The sequence below is a fragment of the Oncorhynchus kisutch genome, linkage group LG24 (assembly GCF_002021735.2).
Source record: "Oncorhynchus kisutch isolate 150728-3 linkage group LG24, Okis_V2, whole genome shotgun sequence".
NCBI lineage: Eukaryota > Metazoa > Chordata > Actinopteri > Salmoniformes > Salmonidae > Oncorhynchus > Oncorhynchus kisutch.
Window position 1 is genome coordinate 16,442,731 of NC_034197.2, and position 26,724 is coordinate 16,469,454.

The window sequence follows — 26,724 nt, forward strand, 5'->3', positions numbered from 1 at the left end:
TCTTCTTTCTAATAGGTGTCTATTTGGCGATGAATATGTATTATCTGCAGTTTCCATGTAATCAACAGACTCGAGTATATCAAATGGACAGTAAAAGTAGTTAGACTGCATGCAATTGCATGTCAGATTACCATGAACCACAGGGTGTTATGTATAACTATAGTGAGGGGAGAAATGAAATGTTGACAAAAATCTATTAAAGATTACTGGGGAAATCTGAGTGTCTGTAGGTTCTCAAGTGGGTTTTTCCTATGCGAGACCACCTGTGCTGATTTGCAACTGTGAGAGGCTGATTATCATGGTTTGTTCATACAGTACCCTACAGTAGCATGCAGTTCCAGTTTGATAGTGGGGCAGTCTTGCTTTAAGAAATGTGATACAGTCTTTACACTCAGCCGGGCTGTAGAGGAACACTCATTACTTAGTGCTCGCTGAAGGGGACAGAGCTAGAGCGTGTGCTCAGAGGCTGCCTCTCAATGGGAGGAGGATACAGATGGAGAAAGCGAGAGAGAGAGAGAGAGAGAGAAAGCGAGAACGCGAGAGGGGAGATTCTACAGCAGTAAATTAAGGATTGCTCCTTATGTGCCTGTAAACGCGAAAAGCCAAATCTATTCTGTGTCAGTGCCAGGGTCTCCTCAAGGGAAGCCAGTGATATTTCAAAGGTGGAAATGGCAAGGCTCTAAATCTGTTGTTTCTGACTGGCTCAGCTGTCAGCTTTCAGTCACTGTGCTCAACACTGTTGGTTGTCCTCAGACAAAGTGAAGAAAAGGAAGGAAGAGTAGTGTGACGAGTCAAAGGAGTTTGGGAGTCTCAACCTAAATCAAGGACGGAGTTGGATGGGGATTCCACATCAGCCTCAAGATGGATGGATTTAAAACAACGTGTTAGAATACTTAGGTAAGAGACGTACTGTTTAAAGAAGAGAGAGAGAGACATGTTTACTGTATGGAGGGAAGTAGAAATACAAATTCACCTAGAAGTGAATTCAAATGAATAAATGGAGCCAGTTTTATAAAATCAGCATCACTTGTTTAACATGTTCACAAAGATTAAAGTGTGTTTGCACATATGTACTGCATTAAGTAAATTCCTTAGAGGTATGGTGCTCTGTTTCCTTCACACACTTTACTTGTAGTAACATTGCTTTGCGTACTCTATATTTACTGTTTATTTTATGTTGTGGATTTCATTTTCCTCTCTTTTTCCAAGGATCATTTATACCAAATGTCAATGGCAAATAAGTGCAGGTTACACAGAGCCTGTTCAAATACATAATGCATGAAGGATCAAATGTACTGACATTTTCTCAACCTTTTATGTTATTTACAGTACTTACATGAACACACATGAGTACATGAACACATTTAATAGAGCATCAAAAATAACTCATGGTTTGCTGACTTCGCCACCTTTTTTTACAAAGGTAAGGTTCTCTAGATCACGGAGACTGTAATATCTAAGATGAGCTGCTGGAAGAAATTTCCTCAAGGAAGTACCATTCTTGAAACCCAATCCTTTTAGCTAGAAGAAAAAACTCTGCTAAAATTTCACGCAGACACGGTAGGCTGCATTCAGAGAAAAGGCTGTGCAAAATCGTTTGAAACCTAATCTAAAACAAAATCTTAAAAGCTCATTTGCCTTTGACATGCTTCTTGAAAATGTATTATTTTGTAATTTGTTGAACAGAAACACTGCTTGCAGACAACCCTTCTAGTTTGTTGATGTGAGGATCTTTTGACAGAGGTAATTATTTTGTTTATAACTGAGAAAAAAAAGGCACTGAAATGGAATCTAATAAAAAATCGTATTACCCGACAAAGGCACCGGACCAAAAGCTATTTCGCTTTCACAAGCGTGACTAAAATTTGATAATTCTGTACTCTGTTCAATAGAATCACAATTTAATGCTATCACCTCTACAACGTTTGTTGATGTCAAGATCTCTTGACAGAGGCAATTGTTTCAAATATTGAATCATTCTGAAACCAACCCTAACCTTAACCTGGGATCTGCATGTGCCTTATATAAACAGCTTTTGAGAGACATTACATGTCTTTGGATTCCCATTACAGTTCTGTCACTGTCACAGCCTTGTGATATCCAAAAGCCATCCATAGAAAAGAGTTGGCAGCTAACTGCCTGCAAGCCAGGAGAGAAATGTTGTCTTTTTTTATTTCAATTTTTGGTTTAAAGGCAGGCAAGAAGAGAGCGAGAGAGAGAGTCAGGAATTGAAGAGGGAGTCAGCCTGTCAGAGGAAAACTCAGCTGCATGGAAAACGTCCCCAGGGGCCATTCCACAATTGCTGCTGTGCTGTGGCTCAGGGATGAGATAGGGCAGGAATAAAAAAGATTACAAATGAGCAGTTGATAATCACACTTAATGATACACTGCTTGTTATGGCGATTATGTGGAAGTTCAGCTGGGTCAGTGTACCAGGACATCTTTTTCTGTGTGTGTGTGTGCTTTCATGCGGTCATAAATGCCTTTGTGCTTGCGTGTGTGTGTTCCTGTGTGTGTGACATGATGACCTATGACATTGACTCTGCTCTCCCCCTTCTATAGCAGATGTGTCCTGTCATGTCCTGGCTGCTGTGCCTGGTCCTCTGGGTCAGTGGGAGGTCCATCCAGCTGTGCCAGGCCACCTTTTATGAGACCATACAGCTACAGCAGCACCATGTGACACGGCCTGGAAGGACCTCCATTCACGTGATTGGTGAGTTGGCTTCTCAACGACAACACCCTATTCGACTTCTGCTTTGTTCCTCCTTTCAGCTGTGTGAATGTAAGTCTGACCTTGTGAGTCAAATTTCATGAGGTTTATTGTCTTTATATAGCCTTTGTATGGATATTTGCGGTACTCCACGTGTGTTTGATAAGATATTACAACAACAAAGACGTTACTTCAAACAACAAACAATGTATTTGACCTCGGACATCATAGGACATCAAAGGTCATCATAGGGCTTCATAGGGCATCATATGGCATCTTATGACATCATAGGGCATCATATGACAACATAGGGCATCATTGAGCATCATAGGACATCATAGGATATCATAGGGCATCATAGGGCATCATAGGACATCATAGGGCATCATAGGACATCATAGGACAGCATAGGGCATCATAGGACATCATAGGTCATCATAGGGCTTCATAGGGCATCATAGGACATCATAGGGCATCATAGGGCATCATAGGGCATCATATGGCATCTTATGACATCATAGGGCATCATTGGGCATCATAGGACATCATAGGGCATCATAGGACATCATAGGACATCATAGGGCAGCATAGGGCATCATAGGACATCATAGGACATCATAGAGCATCATAGGACATCATAGGGCAGCATAGGACATCATAGGACATCATAGCACACGCGATAGAACAGCAGAGTATGTACTGCAATGTTTTTGACCACACTGCTGGATGCTTATTTCCTCAAAACAAAATCAATAACAAATGCGCATGGGGCTGCCAGTGGCGCTGTTTCACCTATCACAGATCTCAGCTTTAACTGGAAGGGGATAGGGAGGAGGGCTTGGGCAATATAACTATATTCTACACTGAACAAAAATAGAAACGCAACATGTAACAATTTCAAAGATTTGACTGATTTCCAGAAATCATTCAATTGAAATTTGTGAACCAAATTTGAGATAAATATGTTTCTTGTGCATATAGAACATTTCTGTAATATTTTATTTCAGCTCATGAAACATGGGACCAACACTTCACATGTTGCTTTTATATTTCTGTTCAGTATATGTAGAATGGTGTGTGTTTGTATCTTCTTTGTAAATAGTCATGGAGAAAGATTGTAATATTTTTCTTACCGCTTTAGAAAAGGTTATGGTGCGTGTGGTGTCTGTGGGGCCTTAATTTGACAAAGGCATTCATTTCTAATAAGCTCAGACTAAACACCCATTAGCTAGCTAGCATGCACATTGCACTGTGTTGTGTTTGCCTTTTGTGCACAGATGTTTTGCTGCAAAAGTCCAAGCCCACCTTGCTAGATTGAGTGTTTAGTCATTTCGAGCGACAGTTTGCAGGATCTGACAGAACTATGACCCCCAGTAACTTCAATGCTGAGGTGTGAGTTTATTTACCAACAAACTATTCTCCTCCTTCTGGTTTGGGTGATTACAATCTCTATCTCTTTAACTGGGGTGGCAGGTAGCCTAGTGTTAAAGAGCATTGGGGCAGTAACTGAAAGGTTGCTGGTTTGAATCCCCAAGCTGACTAAGTGAATCATATTTTGATGTGCCTTGAGCAAGGCACTTAACCCTTATTGCTCTGGATAAGACCGTCTGCTAAATTACATAAATGTAATTGAGCGTGCAGCTCCTCAGTGGCTGTTAAATTTGTAATGTCATAGTAGTGCTAAAGCATGTTAGCTGCTGCTGGTATTCAACATGCTGTCAATGTCAGGACAATTATTCATACTACAATATAAAATTCCATGTTCATGTCCTGATGCCTACTGAAGCAGCAATCAAGACTGGTTCCGAAGAAACGGTGCACCATTTCAATTGTTTTATAAAAACAAAATTATACTTAAAGTAAATGTTCAGTGTTCATTTAAAAAATGTATTGGGTCAATGTAATAAAGCACAACATGCTGTAGGCTACATGCTCATTAGGTTCTGTTCTTTTCCATGTCTAATATCCACTTTAGTGAGATTTATTTGGAGAAAGCTGTACGCCTGATTGGAGTTGCTGCTCTCTCGTGAGTCTTTGTTGTTTAGATGTCTCTGCTCATAAGCTTTCCTGAAAAGATTGATTGTGCCGGCACTGAAAGCAGCTAATTAGTCTTGCTGCTTGAACCATAAAGCAATGACGGAGGGATAACACAACATGGATGTCATATTAGTAGCTCTAGTCCTTGAGAGTAAAAACTACACCGAGAGCCATTTAAAACGACCCAAAAAGCCATTTAAGAGATGGCCTTGTACATAGATAAACAGATGCACAGATGAGATGGGACTGGGATAGGACTGTAAATGCTGAGTGTTTCAGTTGCATGTCTGTCCCCCAAAAATGTCTAAACAATAATGAAGGAGACTATGTTTGCTGAGCTTGAGAGCCCTAGCTACCAAATAATGACCTTATGAAATCTCCTCTGAGACGTCAGTGTTGCTGTTCTATGAGCTTTGTGATGGTACAGACCATAATTACATTCTCCCACTGAAGAATCAATCACTTGGGATGTTGGCACAATACCCTCTGACAAACACACGTTTCAGACAAGCATTTAAGCGAGATTACAAATTCAACCAAACGTGAATCCTGGTTAGTTGATATTGTACAAAGCATACAATCCTTATTTTTCTGGATCAGGGGAAAGTGTTGTCAATCCTTGTCAATCCTCAATACCATAGTTTTCCTTATCCTCATTCCAGGATAAACAGGATGCCGGTGTTATGAGAACAGAATGGGATGTCTGGATTGACTGTGACACCAGGGCATTTGCTCTGTGTTATGTGTTGTGTGGCTGTTGGATTGGTAGCAGTATTGGGGTTGACGGGTCATGAATTGGTGGCAGGAAGGCCATTGGCTGTAGACTGTTGGGCCAATCATTGAAGCCAGTGACATGCCATAAGTTCAAAGTGACTGGTGTTACCACAGGTAATTGAGATCACAAGTGGCTGTAGATCAGTTGTTTCCTCACCAAAGGAAAGTGTTGGGCTGTAGGGGTAAACAGGGCCTCTAATCAGAATAAATGGTAGGCATAGTCAAATGGAAGGTTGTGACTCTTTACATGCTAATCACGGATAAATGCAACTCACATGATGTCCTATATAAACATAAACAACACCTAATCCCAAACAATAGACATTCACTTTGAAAGCCTTGAACACAGGTAGGTCTATATGTATAATTGCCTTGAGCCAATTTTGAAATGTGTTGCAAAAACAGCACAAATCATCCCAAGTCTCCCTGTACTTGAGATGATCACACTGGTGATTACTTCTGCTTTGCAAGGATACTGGTTACCCAACAACAGTTCATTGGGTAGTACTTGACAGTCCTCCTGGTAGCATTAAGGGCTCTATTCAATCCACATCGTGGACGTTCAGCTTTACAGTGTGATTGGATTTTAAAGGTAATGTTCCTGCTTCAGTGGAGGCTGAATTCACGGTAAACGCTGCACATGTCGGCTGAATGGGAAATGACCTGTACATTTCTATTGCGGAATCTGTAACACTTCAGCTTTACATATTGAATAGAGCCCGAAGTCTTTCCAGGCCCAGGCCCAGCACACTCTAACTCTAGTTGGAAGTAGGATTCCTGAATAGATGATTATGTATGTCCAGTGAATCAGGAGGAGGTAGTGTCCTCCTCTCCACCCTGCAGCTGTACTTATAGGATGTAGCATCCGCCAGAGCTCCAATCTCAGATGTGCCGTGGGCTGTTTTACCTTTGGTGCAGACGGACAGTGTGGCTTGCTGAGCTAAGGGTCACATGAATCACAAGGTGCCGTATTTATCCGGTGCAAGGAGCGTGAACAACAGCGCACAAAAGAGGAACAGATTGTCAGTAGTGGTGCATGGATAAAATCATTGGGGAAGCCAGGCTGGGTAGAAAAGCCATATTACAGCATGTGTTGTGATAATTGCAATGTTTTACTTTTACTTCACTCCTTTCCTAAAGAAAATGATTTACTTTTTACTCCATACATTTTCTCATACACCCAAAAGTCCTCGTTACATTTTTTAATGCTTAGCAGGACAGGAACATTGTCTAATTCACACATTTATCAAGAGAACATTCCTACTGCCTCTGATCTGGCGGACTCACTAAACACAATCTTCATTAGTAAATTATGTCTGAGTGTTGGAGCATGCCCCAAGCTATCTGTAAATAAGTTAAAAAAACAAGAAAATGGTGCCATCTGGTTTGCTTTATGTAAGGAATTTGAAATATATGTTTACCTTTGATACTTGAGTATATTTTAAACCAAATACTTTTAGACTTTTACTCAAGTAATATTTTACTGGATGACTATCACTTTTACTTGAGTCATTTTCTATTACGGTATCTTTACTTTTACTCAAGTTGGGATCTTTTTCCACCACTGAACAAAGAGGTCTAGCCCGAACCATGAAAAACAGCCCCAGACAGATTATTCCTCCTCCATTAAACTTTACAGTTGTCACTATGCATTGGGGCAGGTAGCCCCAATCCAGATTTGTCCGTCGGACTGCCAGATGGTGAAGCGTGATTCATCACTCCAGAGAACTAATTTCCACTCCTCCAGAATCCAATGGCTGCAAGCTTTACACCACTCCAGCCAACGCTTGGCATTGCGCATGGTGATCTTAGGCTTGTGTGCGACTGCTCAGCCATGGAAACCCATTTCATGAAGCTCTCAACAAACAGTTATTGTGCTGACGTTTCTTCCAGAGGCAGTTTGGAACTCGGTAGTGAGTATTGCAACCGAGGACAGATGATTTTTACGTGCTACACGCTTCGGCACTTCGCGGCTGAGCCGTTGTTGCTCCTAGACGTTTCCACTTCACAATAACAGCACTTACAGTTGACCGGGGCAGCTCTAGCAGGGCAGAAATTGGATGAACTGACTTGTTGGAAAGGTGGCATCCTATGACGGTGCCACATTGAATGTTACTTAGCTCTTCAGAAAGGCCATTCTACTGACAATGTTTTACTATGGAGATTGCATGGCTTTGTGCTCAATTGTATACACCTGTCAGCAACAGTTGTAGCTGAAATAGCTGTATCCACTAATTTGAAGGGGTGTTCACATACTTTTGTATATATAGTGTATATAGACCTACAGTGGGGCAAAAAAGTATTTAGTCAGCCACCAATTGTGCAAGTTCTCCCACTTAAAAAGATGAGAGAGGCCTGTAATTTTCATCATAGGTACACTTCAACGATGACAGACAAAATGAGGAAACAAAATCCAGAAAATCACATTGTAGGATTTTTAATGAATTTATTTGCAAATGATGGTGGAAAATAATTAAATAATAAGCTCTGTCCCATGTTTTGAACTTACTTTACAAACTGAACCAAATGCTCAAAACAAACATATGCAATTCATCTATAGTGATATGGTTATATATAAATGATATGGTTATACAGTATATAAGTGTATGAAAAGGGTGTGCCCCCAGGTACAAAGTTATATTTATTTTAAATGCAAAATGCTGTCTGTCAGACAGTCCATTTTCCCATGTGGTGTGTGTGCACTTAACAGTGATCTATATCCAGTAGAGGGAAACACATGCCATCTTAAATTAATCTGGAGTGATTGTATTGTAATTATGTACATTCTTCAAAGAGGAGGAAAGATTGGTGCTTTAGATAGGAAGAATCCTGTTGAGTGGTTGGCCTAAAGCTTAGTTCCATGTGGAGATGTCAAGAGAGACAACAGAGAGGAGGTGGAAGGAGACAGAAGCCTGAGGTGGTCTCATCAACTCGCTCTCACCTACACTACGGCTGGCAGGGCTTGAACTCAGACAGTGTTGAACTCTACTTGGCTGAATGGTTCTTTCCTAAAAGCCCTGGAGATACAACATCAACATTATGTTTGTGTTACGAAGACTCCCAGTATCATTTTAATTCTCCGTGCAAATAAATACTGTAACTGACGGGCACAAAAACATTACATACATAATTTTTTGGGGCGATAAAGAAATCAGAACTGAATCCACACACGTCAAAGTATAATATTTAGGTTAGAGGCCGTGGTTATAGGTAGGTTACACTATTTTAACGTTGCTTGCAAGCTACATGTTTTTCATTGTGTATTGCTCTGTAAAACAGAGTGAGAGAGAAAGAGAAGGAGCACAGATATTTCCCCCATGCTGTGTAACAAAGAACAGCCAGTGTACTAGTACAGTACTACTCATTTGCCAAAGACAGGAGAGGAAAGGAGTGGAATGTAATAGCTGAACAGAGACGGCAACCAGGCTACAGTGCTACGTCCTCGCCAGAAACAAACATGGAAAATGGATTTTCAGCTGTCGCAAACATTGTTTGAATCCTTCTCTGCTGAGTTCTAGAGAGTGACAGTTTAATAGCCTTATATAATGCATCCTCCTGGCGCGTTATTTAACTTACATTTCCCTCATCCTGCCCTCAGACCTCCGCTGAGAAGGCTTGGGTTAAAATACTATTTGAAATCTTTCATATACTTTGAGCATTTGCTTTGGTCTGCCTGGAGTGCCAGGTGGGAGGGGTTTGCACTTTTGAGACGTTTGTATTGGTTCCCATTGCACCAGGCAAGCTTAATCAAGCACAGATACAATATTTGAAATTATTTCAAATAGTATTTGAACCCAGGTCTTCCTCAGAGCCAGGAAGCCATGCTCTCACCAGTCTCATCCCAGCCTCCCTGCAGTGTTTATGGGAAGTGGCATGCAGCCTGAGCTCCAGGCCCTGCTACATCTGGAGCCTGCCAAGGCCACTTTGGCACAATATTCTCCATACATGCCACAGTGTGACCCCAGAGGACCAACACTCCATACAGCTCCATTATGTGATGTAGGGAACCTTTCTAGACTAATGCCCAGTCTATAAACTATTCTCATAGCATTTGCCACATGCCACATCAGACTTTGGGGTCTCCTTCAGGGGAGGATAAAAAAAAAACTAGTGATGTACCAATTTTGGATTTTGGATTTGGGCCACATATTCTCAGTTATTTTGTGTCTTTGGTTCAACTAGGTGAAAAATAATCATGTATGGATACAGGACACTTTGGACATGCAATACCCTTGTTATGTTCAGTATAGGAGCGATATTGGATTTTACAATTCGATTTCCTCACAATTTTCTCTCTTGGAAACCATGAATAATTCAATACACAAGACACATGTGGGCTTAGTGCTTGTAGATAGTTGTTTATACAACATGTTAATTGAAAATGTACATGCAGCAGCATTGCGTAAAGGGCTATGGTTTGAGGTCAATGTGTGTGTGCAAAATGAATTTCGGTGGCCTACAGCTTAATTAATTACCCAGCACTCTTTCTGCTCTGCCTCTGCCAGCTGTTAGCAGCTTCCGACTCTCTGTATGAGGATCTCCGTGCATTAATAACCATGCTACTTCACTCCCACTAGGCTCAGTGGCCGCTGGCGTAGGGGGATCTCCAAGAACGCACACATGCACGCACACACACACACAAACAAAGTGTAGAGTGGAGGGGAATTGTTTTGTTTTGCATGTTGGAGTCACACGAAAACAGCAATCCATCAACACAGTGTCAAACAGCCTCCACATTCAATGCGATCATCCTCTATTCACGTTTCGCCATTCTCCACAACAACAGCATGAGGATGAAGGAGGCTAGAAGAATATTATTTCTCCTAATCCTAATGAGATCTGATTTTGAAATAGAGTAAAGTGATAATCCTTTCAGTGAATGTATCATGCCTATGTCAGTGGTTCCCAACCTTTTCAGATCCGGGGACCACCAAATCACTGTCAAAAGATCTTGAGGACCACCAAATCACTGTCAAAAGATCTTGAGGACCACCAGAAAATATTTTGGTGGTCACATTTAGTTAATTGTAATGATAAAACGAATAATGTATTCAACTTTTACAGCGTTTCTCAATACAATCTCAAAGCGCTTTAAGCCAAATACAATTTTAGTTCAAAATAAAAAAAAGACATGCAACAAATAGTTCAATAGATGGATGATCATGCCATAGTGTTTGCATAGTCAACTTCCACACAGCTCTGACACACACACACACACACACACACACACACACACACACACACACACACACACACACACACACACACACACACACACACACACACACACACACACACACACACACACACACACACACACACACACATACACATACACATACACACACACACTTACCACACCAGACATGCTACCAGGGATCTTTTCACAGTCCCCACATCAAGAACAAATGCAAGAAAACATACAATATTATACTGTATAGAGCCATGATTGCATGGAACTCTCTTCCATCTCATATTGCTAAAGTGAACAGCAAACCTGGTTTCAATAAACAGATAAGGCAATAGCTCACAATACAATGGCTCTCTCCTATTTGACCGAGATATTTAGTGTGTATGTACTGAAATGTAGGCTGTGTGACATTTTAAATGTGAGTAGTTCTGTCCTTGAGCTGTTCTTGTCTATTAATGTTCTGTATTATATCATGTTTCATGTTTTATGTGGAACCCAGGAAGAGTAGATGGTGCTAATGGGGATCCTAATAAAAATGGCTTGAACAGTCAGCACCAGGTAGAAGGCCAGAGTAGAGCAGTGAAGGTAACAAATTAAAGGCCTATTATTATTTGAAACAATTTGAATTGTGAAAAGTAAAAAATGGTCAAATTGCTTAATACCATTCATACTCCCAACTGTTATTATCCACCTGCGGTACGTCCGCGGACCACCATTAGCCACAACATCCACATCCACCATTTTCTTAGAATATATGATAAGCTACAAAGCAGTATTAATGGTAATACCTTTCACTCCACCCTACCAGTTGATGGGATTTTGATGTGTGGCATTTCTTTCTGAGTAACATTAATTTATCATGATGCCGGCGTCAACTCTAATCAGTATTAAACTATTAGTGTTGTTAGTCTGCTGTACATCTCAGTGAGACAAGATCAGGACCCTTAGGTATCATCAAGGAAGACTCCCCCCCTGGATGCCGATGCCTATACCCCGGTTCATCATGCCCACACCCCGGTTCATCATGCCCACACCCCGGTTCATCATGTCCACACTCTGGTTCAACTCTGACCCTTGTCAATAAAGGAAACTCTTTGTCCAGTACACCGACAGTATATCTGCAGGATAAGTCTTTACCCTCCATTCTTAGTTATTTCAAATGCTCAACAGGGATATGCAATTCATTATCATGACTTAAAACTCATTAACTAGAAAAATAGCATCTTGAATTCCTAATTAGGTCCAAGGATGAGGCTTGGTATGATAAATAAGGAAGGTAATTAATACTGTGAGTATCAGGCTCTATTGCAGATTTCAGCTTCTTATGCCTCTTATACCTCCTTGGTGTGCCACAAATCACTTTACATATTTCAACCACCCATCCAATTACAGCAGGTTCAGAGCTGATGTTAAGCATGCCGATGCCGTAGTAGAGGGGTGATAGATAGAAATGACTGCTCTGTTGCAATAACGAGAACCCTATCATAGGATGAGGGATGGAGTTATGCTAGAGAGCATCAATTGGAGCAGCATCCTATTCTCTCACATTGGGACACTTGTGATAAGAAAGTACCTAATGGTACTTCATTGTATAGAAATGATGATTGGTATACTGCCCCTTCATTAATATGAACCAAACAGTCCACTGGTGGCAACAGGACTGGAGAGTAGGCTAGAAGTTAGATAAAACATGAAACAGTAGGCTGTACACGGCACCAACACCCACGTGGCCTAATTCCTAACGCACGATTAAGATAACTGAAAATGCTTGTTACCTAAGACATCTCTGCACAACACCAGCATATTAAATTAATCATTCACCATTTCCTTCAACTCCTTTTACCAGCACTGTCACCCTGCAAAACTTACGTAATCATTACTACCCAACCCAGGAGAGTACATGTCTTATTGTATGACAGGTTATTTAAGCATTCTATTATACAGTGCATTATCACACAGAGCACATGTTGCAGCAGAGTGCAGTAGCAGGGCAGCCAGACACATTAGTACCCAGCACCAGACCGCAGTGTCCGTCCATCCAGCCCTAAGAGGAAACGACGTCGCTACAGATCCAAGCTAAGCAGCTGTCCACTGAAGACTCTTTGAATAGCGCCAGCCAATCACTTACCTCCTTTCTTTCTTAACTTTCATTCTTTCTTTTTTTTCATTCTTTCTTTCTCCATGCAGACTCAAAGTCTGTCATCAGGGAAGGCTATCTATAGATATTAAATACCTGGAAACGTAGCAGGCAGAGAGAGCCAGGGCCAGATACATAGACAGGCAGACAAAGCTTTGACATTTAACAATGGAGTAAGGAAACTAGGGGCTCATGTTCCATGTTTCTTGTCCTACTTTACCAATGTCACCATTCACCAGATAATGCAAGTCTAAAGTGGCATGTATGTCTTTCATTGAATGTTTGCTACTGTAGTTTGTTGTCACGACCGACAGCACACAAATACAGTATATCCACAGCAAAACATAATCACCATGGGCAGTGTTTCACATAAGGGAAGACTGGGAATATGATTTCATACCCTTGATCAATACCAGTTTTACAACAGCCTCTGCCACCCTGTATGACAGCTGTGGAGACAGGCTTTGAGGATCAGATGCAAATGGGAGGAAAAAAACATTCCCTTTCTCTCTCTCTGGTCCCTCACTCACTGGTCCCTCTCTTCCATGCTGTTTTCATGCATCTCAAAACAGCAGCAGCAGCTCCCTCCTCTCAGTTTGCATTTCAATAAAGTATTGCCCATTCTAGGTGGCCTGTTGCATAGGACATATCTTTCACCCTCCTGTGTTAAAGTGACAGTGCTGCCAGCCATTTATTTCATACATTTCCTTGCTTATATTTGTCATGGGCCCTACTTTTTCAGAGTAGCAATTTATATTTTTCTTCAGCCATGTGTAAATTGTGCATGCTGTGAAAAAGTACTTGCTAAATCAAATCCAGAGGGGGAGAGGGGAGGATCATTCTTTCTGCTCTGGGAGGGTAGGTAAACACGGGTACGCACGCATGCACGCATGCACACATGCACACATGCACACATGCACATGCACACGCACACACACTTACTGGGACTTCTCAGTGCTTTTCAAAGCCATGTTATTTGCTCTAAGGAAACATTGATCTAACATTGAGCTGTTCATAACATTCAGTTACTCAGGGTTTTTTTTGTGCCATGACTCACACGATTCATCTAGATTTCATTTTGTCTATTGAATTTCAAAAGACAAAGTTATAATTGGCAAACATATCATGTTATCTTACGCTGTTCTTTTTTTGCAGAAACAAATTTCTCATGAGCGGCATATTTATCATAGAATTTATCATGCAATATTGTCTCCATGTCTCTCTGTTTTCCCCAAGCATTTGAGACCAGAATAACAACAGCACTGTAGGGACTTTACTGGAGGGAGAAACATAGTCCTTAAATTTGACACCATGCAGGCTTGTGTTTTGTGGCTCTCGCTGTCTTCCATCTGCATTAATTTGACATTCTCTAATCTGGTTGTCTCATTACCTCAGTAACAGGGCTGTGGTAGCCTGCTGGCATGGACCTCTATAGAGAATGAACCATAAGAGCTGCCTATTACGGGTCACCTTGAGCAAATCTTCTATTTAATGGTGACAGGCATGCTGCTTCCTTCCAAGCATGGGCTGTGGTTTTCCAGGACTCTTGGAGATCTGTCCTGCTGTTTCATTTAAGTTAGTTGTTATTTTTATAACATTTGAGCACACAAAAGAAGGACCTAGGTTGCAAATGTAATAATACAATTTAAGTGTAATATTTACTGAGAGCAGTTACTTTACTTTGTTATGACATCATCAATACCAATCATTCTTATTTCCTCCTCAAATTATGTAATAAAGGCAATAATTACATGATGTAACTTTTAGAAACATCTCTGAAGGCAGCTAAACATGGCATTGTTCTGAAGGAGTTGTCCTAGATTAGCAGATCACACACCAATGTCTATGCCTGAATGTGTGTGTGCGTAGATGCGTGAGAGCGTGGGAGAGAGCCATGTCACCTGAGCGTGTCCATGCGCGCATGCGTCTGTGTGTTGGTGTGTGTATGCTCATGCATGTGTGTCTCATGCATCTGTGTTTAAAAAAAAAAACGATTTGAAAGTATAAGGGGATATATCGAGGAACAAATGCCGTTGTCACGACTACGACGGTGCCAGTGCAATGAGTGGAGATGACTCAGGTGTTCAAAAGTTTGTATCAGACCGAGAGCCTACTGCTTTTAATGTAGTTCTGTAGGAGTTTTAGTTTAGAGGACGATATCTCTGTAGAAACAGCAGTTGCAGTGATGGTAAAAACAGCTTGATTGCCATAGCAACATCAGGGAAACTGGGCAGTAGGGAGTGGTGCTTCAAATACAGCAGTTCTGCAACATCTTTAATTGAGCCTCTCCTTCTCCTTAGTTGCAGGCCTCAACACGTTTAATATGGAAAGAGATTAACTGTATAGAAAGCTCTGGGTACAGGTCGTCTGGATACCGGACAGCCAATAAATTGCCAGATGCAAACAGATGATCATCTTTAGCGGTTCTTGAGGTTCTTGAGGGTTTGAACAAAAAAAATCTGTTTGCTGGTTGTGTGGTTGCAATATAAGCAGTCCCTTATCTCTGGTATATCTTGGCATTCATCATTCAAGACTAAGTTTAAATTGTGTGCAGTGTGCAGTGCAATGGACACAATGCACAATGTCTCAGGAAAGACTGTGTTGGCAATACTCAGTATAGAAAACAGTTGGACCAGGACCCACATACTATAGAGTAGAATTTAAAAAACACACAAGGACTTCAGAAGCCTTGGGGAGTCCCTCAAGTTAGATTTTATTTGATTTTATTTACCTTGAATATTGCAGCCCATTTGTTTAGGCCATTAGCCTGACAAAACCCGCTGAGTTCAACAATAAATAGTTGCTGAATTTATCCTCAAGCCAACGTGTATTTGATGTGTAATTTTCATTTTAAAAAGTGAATAAATAGCAGATAAATAAGTTTCTTCAGAAAGTATTCCCAAACCTTGACTTTCTCCACACTGTGTTGTGTTAGTCTGAATTTTAAAAGGATTCATTGAGATTGTTTGTGTCACTGGCCTACACACAATAACCCATAATGTTAAAGTGGAATTATGTTTTATTTTAATTTGACAAATGAATAAAGAAATGTAAGCTGAAATGTCTTGAGTCAGTAAGTAAGTATTCAACCCATTTGTTATGACAAGCCTAAATAAATTCAGAAGTAAATATTTCCTTTACAAGTCACTATAGTTGCATGGGATCACTCAGCAAATACATAGTGTATGCAAATAAAAGTGTTTAACATGATTTTTGAATGCCTCATCTCTGTACTATACACATGTAAGGTCCCTCAGTTGAGCAGTGAATTTCAAACACAGATTCAACCACTAAGAGGTTTTCCAATGCTTGCCAAAAAGGGCACCAAAAAGGGCACCTATTAGTAGATGGGTAAAAAAAGGTGACCGAAGTTATTAATTACACTTTGGATGGTGTATCAACACACCCAGTCACTACAAAGATACAGGCATCCTTCCAAACTAAGTTGCCGAAGAGGAAGCAAACCGCTCAGGGATTTCACCCATGAGGCCAATGGTGACTGTAAAACAGTTATAGAGTTTAATGGCTGTGATAGGAGAAAACTGAGGATGGATCAACAGCATTCTAGTTACTCCACAATACTAATTTACTTGACACAGAGAAAAGAAGGAAGCCTGTACAGAATAAAATATTCCAAGCATGCATCCTGTTTGCAAGACACTAAAGTAATACTACACAAAATGTGACAAAGTAATTCACTTTTTGTCCTGAATACAAAGTGTTAAGTTTGGGGCAAATACAACACATTACATACTTTCAAGCATAGTGGTGGCTGCATCATGTTATGGGTATGCTTGTAATCGTTAAGGACTGTGGAGTTTTTCAGGATAAAAAGAATTGGAGCAAAGCACAGGCAAACTTTTTGAGGAAAACTTGGTTCAGTCTGCATTCCACCAGACACTGGGAGATGAATTCACCTTTCAGCAGGACAATAACCTAAAATGCCAAATATACACAGGAGTTGCTTACCAAGAAGACAATGAATGTTCCTGAGTGGACAAGTTAGTTTTGACTTAAATAGGCTTGGAAATCTATGGGAAGACCTGAAAATGTTTGTCTAGCAATGATCAACAACCAATTTGACAGAGCTTGAAAAATTATGAAAATAATAATGGGCAAATGCTGCACAATCCTGGTGTGGAAAGCTCTTAGAGACTTACAAAGACTCACAGCTGTAATTGATGCCAAAGGTGTTTCTTCAAAGTATCGACTCAGGGGTGTGAATACTTGTGTAAATGAGATAATTCTGTACTTAATTTCTAAAAACGGTTTCATCCATTTTGAATTCAGGCTGTAACACAACAAAATGTGGGATAAGTCAAGGGGTGCGAATACTTTCTGAAAGCACTGTAGATAGTAGACTACAATGCATAATGAAACAATCCCTAGTAAGCTACTGTTTTGAGGGTGGACATATTGTGTTATTTGGAATTAATAGACTGGTTTTATGCACAACAACTTTCTATCCAAGCTATGAGAGAGAGTGAGGACAGCTCATGTCATGCAGGTTCAGGTAGCCTATATAGGACAGTAGTATATTCAAAACAATCTATTGGTAACTCATTACTGTTGCATCAAACATTTATTTTACTATCGGCAATGTTTTAATTTCCAACTTTAATTACCGAACAAGTAATTACATTATTGCCACCAGCCAGCAATCTTAAAATGACAGCATTGCAACACCGTGTATAGCTTTGTGAAATGTTAGGCTTAACATGACAAAATGAGGACCAAATAGGCTTAACAATAAAAAAATAAAAAATAAAATAGATTTTTTTAAATTTAACTAGGCAAGTCAGTTAAGAACAAATTCTTATTTACAATGACAGCCTACCCCAGACAAAAGCTGGCCCAATTGTGCGCCGCCCTATGGGATTCCCAATCACGGCCGGATGTGACACAGCCTGCATTTGAACCAGGGACTGCATCTTGCATTGAGATGCAGTGCCTTAGAGTGCTGCACCACACAGGAGCCCTTTAGTTAAAGCAAAGCTGGATATGCCCTAGCACCACAGAAAGCCTATCATCGATCCGATAAGAAATCAACCACAGAAACATATCGCATTTTCAGCACTATGGACAGCTATCGGTATTCTATACTTTGTGAGTGGCTGTCTGGCTGACACATTAGATTATTCATTTTTTATGGAGGGGGGGGGGGCATCTCCGACCTTGTAGGGTTCCACTGAAACTGCATTACGCCAGTGACACACACACACATACTCTCTGTGTTAATTATAGTAGACAGCAAGTCATGGCATGCTTATGGCATATAGTATTAGTGACATTTCTAGTGAGATGTAGCGACCATTTGCCTTTGAGAAATAGCAGCTTCATTACTGGTGAATAGTCAATTATTGGTCCCATATTGCCCCTGTTCACCTCCATTAGACACAGAGAATCTCAGAGCCACGCAATTGTGGAATATCAATGTTGTGAGTCATTGTCATGCATGTGTTGGCACTACAGTATGAACCTCTATATTAGGGGTAATAAATCATCATTCTTCATTTCCGCTGGGTTTCACTGGGTTTCAGCATGTGTTTGATTGTTTTGTGGACTCCCCAGAAACTGATATACTCCTCTGTTAGTCCTCAGAAAGTGATTTACCATAGACACCAGGTGTTGTGTGACCTGTCCAAATCATGGGTTCTTAAATTATTTAGTGTTCACACAAAGGTTTGTCTCTGCAGCCCCCATGACCCGGGGCTCCCAAACCCCTTTTACACTGGTTTGAAATGTTACAACCATCTCCCCTGAGTACCACAGAAAGTACATTGTCAAATGTCAGGACTGTACCTTATCTTTCCTCGAAATGCAGTGAAAAGGGTCAATGCCTCTAAAGAAAATAAAAAAGCGTCCCAGATCTATCGGGTGGCAGGTTGTGTGTTGGCACCTGTGTTGCTGACAAATCCAATGTTCAAAGTCCTGCAGCCAGGAGGAGGGCACTAGCAGAAACATGTCATGGCAACTAAAACAGTGCCATACTAGAAAAGCTCCTCCTGTTCCTGCCTGCCTTTACCACCAACCCCCTGGAACGACTGTCAGTCAACACAACGGCAGTAGAATCAATAAGCTAAGAGATCAGGAACTGGCTCGTGACATGCTTCACATAATGTGATATTTTTCTGCTTTTTGGAAAATACACAAACTCAACCTTCCATAGAATATCACAGCTTCTATTAGACCTATAGCTACATAAACACATGCATGCACACACTAGTTCTGACACCATTTGTCATATTGACTTTCTTCTCAGCCATTGATAATGGAGGAGGGGAATGGAAATACAGAAAATGATTATATCCTGGCATGGCTCCAGCAGCCGTCACCTGATGAGGCAGTATTCATCTCCAGCCATTATTATTATCCATAGGCAGCTTTTCTCCATCTCCCCTGATATATTCATGATGCAGAGATGTGGTCTTGGGGCATGCAGTGTGTGGCAGTCACAAACTGACTCCACGCCGACTGAGCTTAAAGAACGCTCATCAGTTTTACATTACTTTTGTTTGAAGCCACCGAATACACCTGCCCAGCTGGAAATAACCAAGCCTATTTGCATTTTTATTTGATTTTAATATATTCTTCAGCGGTAATGATTTCCAATTATAGAGTATATCCAGACTCAAACGTGTGTTCTCTCTGCTGCTCTCCTCTCAACAAGCAACGAACAAAGTGGATTCTGTTGAGTAGTGTGGTTTTAAATAGATCAAAGGATGAATCTGGGTCTTGTCTTATGCAATTAAGAAGATGCATTAAAGAGAACAAACCCCTGTGGGCTGTTGTTGTTTTAACTGATGCCCTATTGCTTCCACTGCTATATCAGGATCAACATTGTGCAAATATGCCCTGTTGTTATACAGTACACCGACCAGGCTCAGAGATATACTTTATGGTCTCTCCTCAACTTCTGCCAAAGGTTGTTGACTTTTTCTCAACCACTAGCCTTGAGTCACAAAAACGCCTCTGAGAATTGGGAAGCCAAAGTTTGTCATTTCTTTCCTCCCCCTCAATTAAACATCAATTACCATTGTTTAATTACTGTATTACAATTATTTCCACCAATTAAACCTCTAGGCTGTCTCTAACGTCACTTCCCGGCTTTGCTGCTATTATTTGCAGTCACTTCTCAGTCGATCCTAGACATTTCAGATATCTGATACAATGCACACTCTGAAAAACACAACGCTATGATGCATAAAGACAGTGGGTGGGTGAAGGATATCACAAATCCTAATACCCTTACTTATAATGGTAACATTTGGAAGCCTCTTAAACAGTCTTTGCATGTCTTATTGAAAATGTGAACGGAATTATTTTGCTAATGAGATAAGGTGTTGGAATGACTGAGCAAGTGAATCGGTAGGAGAGTAGTGTGTGGTCTCCTTTCATCCAAGGGTCAGGCGAGGTGGTGTTAGATAATCTTATCAGGCTCTACCATGATGTCTGAATTATAGCATGAAACCGACACCGACTCATCTCCAACCTGAATTTAAGCTCTTTTAAATGTTAATCTGGGTTTTGACTCTGAATATGGGTTTTACTTGAAATCTCATATCTTTGAAGACAAATCAAAATTTCTATCTAGTTGGTGAAAAGTCCGTTGGCTATATTTGACTAATCTTTGGATATTGCACAAGGTAAGATTATAGCACGAGTGTTATTCAACCCAGTCTCATGGGCTATATGTTCCATTGTATTACTTTCATCAGCAGGTGATATCCACTGCTGCTCTGCAATTACATTCTCTAGTCATAAAACATTTTTAAAACTTAATGACATATACATTTCTCAACAAACTTCTCCAAGTGGGAAAATGTTCATACTTGCCTCATTTTGAAAATACAAAGGAACATACATTCTCTCTACATACTCCTCCAAATGGGAAGCTTTACATTTCTCCTACCTGATTCACAAGAAACCTTCCTGGTTTCTGGTCAACAGACAGGCCTAATTGTTGGATGGGTCCTACTTGTTGTGTTGACAGTGTTAGGTGTAGGGGTAGACCGCTGAGGACAGCAGGTGGGGCCTCCAGATAGGGAGATGTCTGTCCTGTAGGCAGAGTAAGCCAGCCAGGCTGATAAAGAGGGACGGCGGGCAGGTGTCCTGTAGGCAAAGATAACCAACCTCCTGATAATTACATGAAGGGCCATTATTCAGACTGAGGGGGAGGGATGGCCCCTGAAGACATCCTGCTTATAGATATGTCTTTATCTACTGGCTCTCCATTATCATCATCATTCTGTCACACACACACCAGGGGCCTCACTCAGTCAAAGCACAACAGCCATTACTCTTGTTTATGATAAATCTGCTTGACATATTAATAGCTGTCACATGTAATAAACTTGTAATGTCTTGCATAAAGATATTCCATCTACTGTATGTTGATATTGTGATAAAAACCTAAAACATACACAGGTGGTGAAGCAATTTAACAGACCACCAACAATCCTACATATACAGCTACATAAATCATTGTTAATTGTGCTGACTTCGCTATCAAGTAAGCCAGGGGATCTTTCAGCTTCAGACCCAAATGAGAAATTGACCACTCTTCCGTGACCCAAATCCTCCTACAATGACCCCAATTGAAAATAAATAGTATGTGATTATAGATGTATCCTCCTAACTCGCAACCTATCTCTCACATGCCCAGAGCCCACTTTGGGATACAGGGATAGTTTAAGAAACCCTGGACTAAGCTCAGGAGTTATTCTGAAATGTTTTTTTTTCTTAGAGGGAGGAACATGTGAGGTGATTGCTGCTCACAGATGCTGTAATAAGAACAAGATTGAAGAGCGGTCCCAGACAGTCAAGTGTTCCTGTCTACCAGGGAAGGTGGCAGGGACTACCAGGAACAGACCCTCCTGTGTTGACGGTGAGTACCACCACTACCATCCCAATCCCCATTGGTATTACAGGCACAAGAGATGTGTTGGCACTATCACTGATTGGACTCACACAGGTGCTGCTAATAGAACCCATATTCAACAGTTCTCTAAAATATGTTTCTCCAGGGTTGCATAAAAGTAGTACAATATATCATCTGGAGTGTGTATGATGCTTCCGCCTTTCCCAATAGATCTGGAATAGCAAATATCACAGCAGGTGGCCAGTAGAAATAGAGAGCCCCATGCTCTATCCCTTTCGTCTGATTAGATGACTGTAGAAGTATGAACCTGAGAGAACGTATCGAAGAACATATACAATTCATCAATAGCAATCATTTCCTAGACCTAGAGAAGCTGCCATGGTTCTTTATTTATTATGCGTTTTGTTTTAAATAGTGTCAAGTCTAAGACAGGATGCCCAAGGAGTTGTTGTTATTGATTAATAGATGCACTATAACCTTGGTTCGACCAGCCTCCTGGCAACAAACCTTGGTAACCCTGTTTACCATAAGGAACAGGTCCAAGTGAGGTCCTCATGGGTGATGAATATGTATGACTGGAAAACCACTTAGACTACGACAGTAAAGAACACTGTTAGACCAGCTGGCTGCAGTGTTCATGGATATATTCAACCTCTCCCTGTCCCAGCCTGTGATCCCCACATGCTTCAAGATGTCCACCATTGTCTCTGTACCAAAGCAAACTAAAGTAACCTGCCTAATGACTATTGGCCTGTAGCGCTCACTTCTGTCATCATTAAATGCTTCGAGAGGCTGATCAAGGACCACACCAGCTCCACCTTACCTGACACCCTGGACCTACTCCAATTAGCATACTTCCCCAACAGATCCAAGGATGATGCAATCACCATTGCTCTACACACTGCCCTGTCCCATCTAGACAAGAGGAACACTTGACCGCCTGCGTCACCGCCTGGTACGGCAACTGCACCGCCCTCAACCAGAAGGCTCTACAGAGGGTAGTGCGGACAGCCCAATATATCACTGTGGGTAGAACATTTACACCAGGCGGTGACTGAGGAAGGCCCGAAAGATCGTCAAGGACTCCAGTCACCCAAGCCACGGACTGTTCCCTCAGTTACCATCTGGCAAGCTGTATCAGAGCATGAGGTCTCGAACCTACAGGCTCCGAGACAGCTAGTACCACCAGGCCATCAGACTGCTGAACAGTTAACTCTAGCTGTCTCCCTGCACAGACCTGAACAACGCTGTTGTTCAATTATATACTATTGATTCCACTGTGTGACCAAGTCACTACCCACTCTATATTTGTAAATACAGTGTTATACAGTCCATAACATTTTATTTGAATTAAAACACTCAAACCAAATATTTTCTGAACTTACTGGCCACATACAACACAACTACCTCATTTTGTACTGCGGAATTGCAGTGATGCTTTATGAATTGTATGTATTGGGTTTTTGACTGATGAGGCACAATTTGACCATCTCTAGTAAAGATCCAACAGAAGCCAATATTAGCCTATATGCCTCCCTATATATTCTTCCTGTGCTGTACAGCGAGCATTACTTCTCACCTGCTTGTATGCTTCTTTAGATTCTGACCATTAGATGATGTTGCCATAATTACTGAGCAGAGTAGACAGAGTGAGGGAATTTCAGGTCTATTCTGTCTGTCAAGACTGACAGGGTATTTTCTTCTGTCAAACATCTGAGATTTGCTGGACATTTAACCTGTATTTAAGGCAATTTTCTTTTCCCAGAGCAAGAATATGGCCTGCATTAGAGTCACAGCTATGCCTCCTCCTACACATGTCTAGACGTCTGTCTTTCTCTTTGATTTATAACGCGTGTAAGAAATGCAATGATATACAATTCTTTCAATAATTCACATAGGGTAGTTTCAGTGCATATTTTGTTTTGTAAGTACTGGTACAAGGATTCCGATTTGAATTTTGATCGATTATTACACCATACAGGTAAGGATGTTACAGATCTAAGACAAGGGAGAGTTGACAGTTACTTTGATATTTGTCAGACAGATTCCCACAATTTAGATGTGTGTGTCTGTCATGTGATGAACAAAGCAACAGACCCTCTAGTCACCAATCCATCTCCAAGTCATGCACTGCTATCACATATAGCCGTTCCACTGGGTAAGACGTACTCAGGTCACCTTATCCATTTGTTGCCTGCAGCATCCATAGTGATTGGGAAGTGGTGGTGCGAGATGGAGCCCTGCCTGGAGGGAGAGGAGTGCAAGACGCTGCCTGACAACTCAGGCTGGATGTGTTACGCTGGGAACAAGATCAAAACCACCCGGGTAAGATAGCCTCTCGTTACCATTTGAAACAGAGACATACTGAAGGAGGGAGAGTTACTGTCATGAGGAACAATACAGACTTTACATTTAAAGACAAAGGCACAAGGTATTGACTGAAGTATATATCTATACTACCTTTTACTGGTTAGGGCCTGTAAGTAAGCATTTCACTGTAAGGCATTTCACTGTACACTTTGATTTGTTTTACTAATGTCTCCTTTCTTTTTTAGAACACCCAACAGTCTGCAAGCGAAGAATACCTCGAACTTTAGACGGACCAACTGCAGAGGTCAGCTTTGACATGTTCCATGGAGCTGTTACTGTATACCATCTTATCATAAAGCCTCTAATAAACAAGATTAACATTATAGCTGCACTGCAATATATCACAATATCTTAGTGCTCTCCCTTTTGTTTGTTTCAGATCAATCCAAGGACCCAACAAAGACATTCTGTTTGCTTTCCTGGATGTGTGAATTCTCAAAAGAAACTGCTGCTCAAGGGTATTGGGAATGATGCAGTTCAAGGATACCAATGGGGGACCTTATTGAATTCTGAATTTTGTTATTTGAGGAAACACTGCTTTTGGATGTACAGCACATCTGTTGTCAGACAACTCAGACAGACTCTGCGAGATGGGCAGACATTTCTGGGTTACCTTTAGCAAGTACTTGCAGTGGGGAGTCAGGATTCTGTATATACCATGTTTCAGTGTCTTCATGTTAACAAGAACATTGTCTACAGTATGATGGTGGTGAGATGTAAATGATTCCAAACCCTGATCTGTTCTGTTCTTGTCCATGTGTTCTAGGTTTCAGACCACAGCCAAAAGTCTAATATTTCTCAGACATTCAATAACCTATAGGTTTTACATCACGTGAGGATGCAACTGTACATTGGTTGTTAAAAGGAATAATTTGACCAATATAACAACACATATTTCTGTTATGGAAAAAAACGTTTTTGTATTTGAATGCATTCAGTCAACTCAGTTGCTTCGTCATCCCTCTTAGAAATAACAACACTTATAGTCCAGTTATCCTTCAAAAGGTTGATCGCTCACCAAAAATACAGTATGCTTGTTTTGTTTTTTACTCCTTTAGATGCCTTATGTGTGTCTTCTTCAACAACATATTAAAAGTCTACCATTGCTCTGTGCGTAAATATTGAATTAAAGTATGTTGTGTTATGTAATTAAATATATATTTTGTACTGGCTGCACAGAGCCATTTACCTCTAAAATTGAAGTATCGACCAATCAGCCTATCCTACTAAGTGATGAAATCTGGATAATAATTGCCTCTATAGCGCACAGATGTCAGAAAGCACAACGATCACAATCAACTAGCTTGCTAACTGGGTTAAGTAAGTAGAGGAAAACACATGAACAGAATATCAATGTTAAATTTGTACATGTATCTTTGTAATGGGTACTAGACCAGTTGTTCCACTAAAACAACACAACACAACTCCAGCTCTCTTCCCTGACATAATTCTAACCTAACAAATAGGTTTTTTTGGTATCCTGCTCTCCTTGTAAATAAGAAATGAGCTTGTTTAGGACTAATAAGGACAGTCAATGAAAAACACATTTTCTCTGAAGTCTTCCACTTAACAAAGAATGCTCAACGGAGCATGAAGCAGATTATACAAAGACTATTACAATGCGTCAGGGAACCAAGCAGCCAGTGGGCAAATTTGATTTAAATCCACCAGACACCCTGAGTGTTGCTCTCTGGCACATGTTTTCTGAAATCTTCATATGTGTGGATCAAACACATCGTACAAACACACACTGAAATCACATCACACCAACGACAGGAAGGCTAGAGACAACACAATGCAATATGCAAGTAAAGGCACTGTATCCTAACTGTATTCTAGAAAGTCTTATATGGGCTCGTATCCACAAAGCATCTCAAAGTAGGAGTGCTGATCTAAGATCAGTTTAGCCTTTTAGATCATAATGAATAAGATTATATGGACGCTTTGTGGATACCGTTTCTTAAAGAGGATTCCAAACTGAACAATAGGTTGTTATCAGTATCACAATAAGCTGCAGAGCGTTCGATTTGCCTGCTGAGGGACAAGGAGTCCCTTCTTTTCATCATAGGCCTACCTAGCGAAGTTTGCTAAGATGATCACCTTTTCAACATTGTTTTTAGGAGTGTTTAATAACGATTGCTGCTGACTGGCGTGTTGGGCTACATTGATTGGTTGATCACGTCATTTGGATAGCAAGCTAATAACTAGCCCAAAGGTCAGCAGATGTTGATATTGATATGGTATTGATGGTTTCATCTTACTGTCCAAACACATTGTATGTAGGTGGCAATGCATTCATGTCTCTCGTGGAACAGTTCGTACCCAAAACATTGTCCATTCAGGCTGCAAAGGCATTTTCCACCACCATGCTAGTGGCTTAGAATGCGTTTGGACGGTAAAGATGGAAACGACTCAATATCGCCATCTGCCAGCCTTTGGGCTAGCTAATAACAGATTACGTCAATATGGCTAGTTAACTAGCTAACTTTCAGGGGATAAACTAGATGGCTATATCCAAATATTGTTTGATTTGCTTGCCATCTATAGTGGCGGTGACAGTAGTCTGACTGACAACTTTACCAGGATGAGGACTTGCCATTATCAAGCTCTTTCCAAAAGCCTAA

At 40.8% G+C, this 26,724-nt stretch overlaps 1 protein-coding gene across 1 annotated transcript; it reads left to right on the forward strand.

Moving 5' to 3' along the window:
- The first annotated feature begins 387 nt into the window (after positions 1 to 387).
- Positions 388 to 25,206, forward strand: LOC109869586 (chemokine-like protein TAFA-1). Its single transcript, XM_020459811.2, has 6 exons — positions 388 to 897; positions 2,563 to 2,713; positions 21,596 to 21,736; positions 23,931 to 24,055; positions 24,286 to 24,344; positions 24,480 to 25,206. Exons 2-5 carry the CDS (start codon positions 2,566 to 2,568, stop codon positions 24,325 to 24,327), a joined length of 456 nt encoding a protein of 151 aa, XP_020315400.1. The 5' UTR covers positions 388 to 897; positions 2,563 to 2,565; the 3' UTR covers positions 24,328 to 24,344; positions 24,480 to 25,206.
- The last annotated feature ends 1,518 nt before the right edge of the window (positions 25,207 to 26,724 follow it).